The 5,015-nt window shown below is 37.7% G+C and overlaps 1 protein-coding gene across 1 annotated transcript in view; it reads right to left on the reverse strand.

The window, feature by feature from the left end:
• Positions 1–914: 914 nt before the first annotated feature.
• The window catches only part of NOL8 (nucleolar protein 8), a 12,411-nt gene continuing 8,310 nt past the window's right edge, over positions 915–5,015 (reverse strand). The window contains exons 8-13 of the mRNA XM_017819834.1: positions 4,947–5,014; positions 4,114–4,391; positions 3,112–3,238; positions 2,573–2,628; positions 1,518–1,600; positions 915–1,199 (exon numbers count right to left, since the gene is read on the reverse strand). Of these exons, the coding sequence (XP_017675323.1) occupies positions 1,146–1,199; positions 1,518–1,600; positions 2,573–2,628; positions 3,112–3,238; positions 4,114–4,391; positions 4,947–5,014 (666 nt within the window). The 3' untranslated portion in view covers positions 915–1,145. The remainder of the gene's footprint in view (positions 1,200–1,517; positions 1,601–2,572; positions 2,629–3,111; positions 3,239–4,113; positions 4,392–4,946; position 5,015) is intronic.

A 5,015-nucleotide genomic window follows, 5' to 3' on the forward strand; every position in this document is an offset into this window, starting at 1 on the left:
ACAGCCAGCAAAGAAGAAGTCCCTTTTTCCCCACAGGCAGTCTTGAAAGCAGAATGCCTCACTCTGAGATGGGCCGGTCTCTCTCTCTCTCAGTCCTCCTCCACAAGGTGTCCCATGGGGAGAAAAACTTCCCCTCAGGAAAAGGGAAAGAAGTGGCCAAAGACCGGGCTCCCGCTCTGTCCAGTCCTGGACCAAACCCAAGAGCCCCCGAACAAAGGACTCCCCCAGCTCTCCCTGCAGCCACAAAGTTCCCCAGGAGATCTCCCTCTCTCCCCGCTCCTGCATGTGCGGCCCCGCTCTGCCCCCACCCCGTCCCCAACTCCCCCCATCCCGGAAGAAACAGATATGGGGGGCGGGTTGGGACCCTAGGGAAGAAAAAGAAAATTCCAACATCTCTTTTCAAACCTATGACAACCACCACCTTCAACTCAATGCTGTTAGGACAGCATTATTAATATTATATTTAAACACATTAGCATCTCTTAAAATACAAATTACCCATTTCATAAGTCTGCCCTGTTATATATGTCTTTTCATTAACTTCTGGGACATTTCACCCTGCAAATAACACATTCTGAATATTTGTAAATATGATCTCTATTATATTTAGGCAGAATACAAGTTCTATAGTCTTACAGACACAGAGCTATCTGCTCTTTCTCAGCCCTGTGCAGCACTGGGGCCAGAGGACACAGCAGAATGTCTTTGTTACATGATCTAATTATCAAAAATCCTAGAAAGCAGCAAGTCACATTTAAACCCTATGTATATTTATATATGCATATATATATATATGTATATTTATCACATTTAAACCCTATGTATATTTATATATACATATATATGTGTGTATATATATACATATACATATGTATATGTATATATATACATATACATATATATATGTGTGTGTGTATATATATACATATATATATATGTACACACACATACAAATTCCCAGACCTTGGTACAAACATTGAACTGACAGAATAAACATGTTCCTATGTAGAAACAAAGTCTGAGTAGTTTTTGCCAAAATTACTATTTCCTACTAGATTTCTGAAAGTATTTTGAAAGTAACATTGTTTTGCAACTTCTTCAAAGATCAAACATGAAACATTTCTGATCAGTAAGGTAAAAAATATTTATTGTTTTGCTTTCACTTTTCTTTTTGCATCCTTGTGCTTCTTCCGGCATTCCTGAAAATATTTAAAATATAATATTATGAATAAAATAATAATGAATAATACAAGTCTCTGAATTCACCTATTTGTCTCAAACACTTTTTTAACATACAGTTAAGTAACTGGTTCCTGTACGACACAGAGATTCAGTAATTTGCCTGACTGGACATCCTAACATGGTGTTATACTCACTTTTATACTAAAAAAGTTTAGTTCCTTGGTAATTACAAAATTTCAAGCCTTTCTAGAGGTCCTGAATTATGTTTTTATGCAAATAAGCAGCCGTGTTCCCTCCTCATGCTCAGCTGTCAGCCACACCTGTTAAATACTCACCTCAAGCAATAATCTACGTCTGTCTTCCCAACCATCTTTTTCTTCACTGAGATCTACTGATCTACAAAATAACTTAGGGCCCTCTGCACAAAAAAGAACAAATTAATATGGTTAAACACTTCTGACTATGCTGCTGTTTGTAAAACTCATATAATTCATAATCTCTTGCCCCTCACAACATGGTTGGCTCCCACAAAATGTTCTGAATGTCTGCTTTGTGTACTAAGAAAAATAAAAGGCAGCAGCAGTTTTCCTTAATATGCCAAAATATAAATTGCACTGAAATAGCATCTGTTTCAGTAAAAGCTCAGCACCATTATCCCACATCTCCCAAGAAAATTCGTGCCTGCTAAGGATTGGGATTTCACTTTTAACAGGTTGGAAGATTGCAGTACAGTAACTGTACTAATACAGCAACATATTTAATGATAGTTACCTAATATGTCTCAAGAAACAAACATTATTTGAGGTTGTCCTGATAATTTAGTGCATAAAACATCACAAGCAATTGTTTTTGTGGTCTATGAAATTTTTTGGGGGTGTGGTGTTTGGTTTGGTTTTAAATAAAAAACTCACTATATTCATACAAAAAAAACCCCCAGATTAATTAGGATTGAGAACCACATGGGCATATGTGGCTAATAAGAATATTCAGCATTTCTAACAGTAACACCAGAAAGACTAAAGAAAGTTAAAGATCATATATATGCCTGAAAGGATCCAAAATGTCCAGATAACTTGTCAAGTGATTTTTTTTTTTTTTTTGGTAAGGCCTGAAAGACCAGCCACATATTAGGCAATTATCTGAAAAAAAAGGAAAGCAAGCATTTATTCAGCAATAAATTCAGCATTTATTTTACCAGAACTTTCTCATGGGATTCTACCACAATTCAGACCACAAGTAAAGATGGAAATTGGCAATTTAATTTTTTTTTTTCTTAAACCTCTCATCTGTGTTACAAAACAAATAACCAGGCAGTATTTTTTCCTCACTGAATTTCAGCATGAGTTAAAAGAAAAAAAAAAGGAGTGAAAGTGAGTAAGTTCTGTTGTACCTCTTCTGGAGAAGAAGAAAAATCTTGTACTTTCTCTGTGTGGTAAAGAAATAAACCTGGACAAACACAGGGGAATTCTACCATCACAAAAGTTACCATCAAATTCCACTAACACAAGTTAAAGCTTCAGAGAAAGAGAATGCATCCAAGAACATTACTCCACAGTAACCAAATATGGCTTTCTATAAAAAAAAAACCAAAAAAACAAAACCAAACCATTTTTTAAAAGAAAACTTACTTTGAGTTTTAGCCAAACCAAAATTGGTTTGGGTCAAACCAAAATTACCCAGTTGATTTCTCAGGTGTTCAACCAGAAACTCAGCTTTTGTCTTTTTATGCTCAGCGTGACATCAAAGGGGCTGTTGGGGTTTTTGACTATTACACTCTGTGCAGCAAGGAGTGGTTTTCCAAGACAACTTCCACTGCTCAGAGGTGTGACACAAAGATCTCAGCTTCCCATGACCTGGGTGCTGCTATCAATATTCTCACAGCATCAAAGTACTACAACCAAGTAGACAACAAATACAACTATAACTTGCATTTCTTGGTCCTTTTCAACTTCTGATGCCTCTGGCTCCTCATCACCCTCAGAACTGCTGTCTTGGAAACGTGGATCTTCTTGCCATGTGACTTTTACAGGTTTTATTGTTTCAAGTATGTAGGGCTCTGCAATAATATTACAATTAAAAAAAAAAAAAGCAGATTATTCTTCTACTTGCCAGTAAAAAAATCCTACTTCCAAGTGACATACTTACACGGGAAAAGGCAGGTTTAAGGAGGAGAGAAACCTCCCCTCCCAGGTTTTCTGAGCTACATCTCTGCTCAGGTATTTTCCACTTTGTTCTAGGGACCTCTTATGTATTCTGAAACCTTTTTACTGCATTCAGAAGACAGTGAAGTCAGCAGAAATGTGGGGACCTTGGTTTTTTTGTGTGTTTTTTTCTTTTAATATTTCAGTTAACTTCACATGGTTTAATTTATTTCCTGCCTCACTAACTGACTTGATTTAGCATTTTTTAATCTTGATTGCATAACAATTTTATCTTAGTTTAGGACACCCCAATAATCATGTGTCACTCAGTTTCAATTTTCTAAAGGTACAACAGTAAAATTAGGTAAACAATAAAGTGTTCTGGAGTGTTCTTGGGGTCAACTCTAAGATTTTCTTTTGCTCATACTACTACATTAACACACATTTTATTTAAAATCTCGTTGGATTACACGGAACTTTATTTGACTTGTAGATCACCTTTTTCCCCTGTTTGAGAACTTTAGTGGATGGCAACAAGCTTTTCCATGACTGTTCAAAAAACCAATTAAACAATTGGTTCTTGTTCTTTCTCCAAACATCCCTCTCAGGGATGGAAGCCAAACGTGCATCTTGGCAAGTGTAAGTGAAGATCATACTGATTCTGCCTCATTACTGACTTTGGCCTCTGAAAATCCCCTGGATTCAGAATTTCTATGCACCATATTCCTCTGCAGTGCCTGACACAACTGACCCACTACAAATGGCACTGTTGGGCGTGTTCTGCTCTTACCTTCTTTTACGCCCGACTTCTCCGTGTCTCCAAAGAAGGAAAACTTGAAGCCACTCGGCTCCTGAGCTGCATCATTCCCAGATGTAGGTCCCAAATGGTCAGGTGAGGCAGAGTCCTCTGCATCACCCTTGTCCCAGGGTATTTCCTCCTTTTTTTCTGATGTGTTCTTCGAGGATCCAAACAAGTCTTTTAAATCAGCAGCAATATCATAATAGATTTTCTCAGATACTTGAGGCGGTTTCTCACTCTCCTCCTTCTTCTTCTTCCCTTTAACTTTACTGAAATGAGATTGTTCAAGGGTAGGAACATAACACATCTGTTTTTAAAAGAAAACAGAGCCCTAAGAGCCCGCCTCGCTCAATGTTTTCCTAAACTTCTCCAAGCACACTGATGAGTTCACTTTTAAGGGTAAGCAGTGGGGGGAAACATCTGAGGTTTGATTCTAAAGGCAGGAACAAGCCTCCTTTTTAATGACCCACATCCTTAAGTGACTTTTCACTTAGTATGTGATACTAAATGATGATATTTAGAACAGATTTCTTTTCTGGCAAGAGAAATGTTAAGAGCAAATCTTCAAGACCGTGACTTGACCTTTCTCACCTTCAGTGAGGACAGGAAATGGCACGCAGAGAGTAGATGGACTAGCAAGAAAAGACGACATTACAGGCTGGTTTTAGTGCTCACAATCCCTACTGTATGTTCATTTTAGCAATCACAGAGAGAACTAAAGAAAAAACAGAGTAGTGTGCATAGTTTCAAACTCAGTCTGCTGCTAAAACCGTCTCTCCACAGGAAGAAACATCACAACTATAGTTACCAAGCTGCAATATTACCTCTCCTTTTCTGCAGCACTTGGCTTCCTTTCAAAAACTGCATGGTCCTCTCTTGTGGGATCATAACGA

This window comes from Lepidothrix coronata, unplaced genomic scaffold (genome assembly GCF_001604755.1).
Source record: "Lepidothrix coronata isolate B3197 unplaced genomic scaffold, Lepidothrix_coronata-1.0 Scaffold78, whole genome shotgun sequence".
Classification (NCBI taxonomy): domain Eukaryota; kingdom Metazoa; phylum Chordata; class Aves; order Passeriformes; family Pipridae; genus Lepidothrix; species Lepidothrix coronata.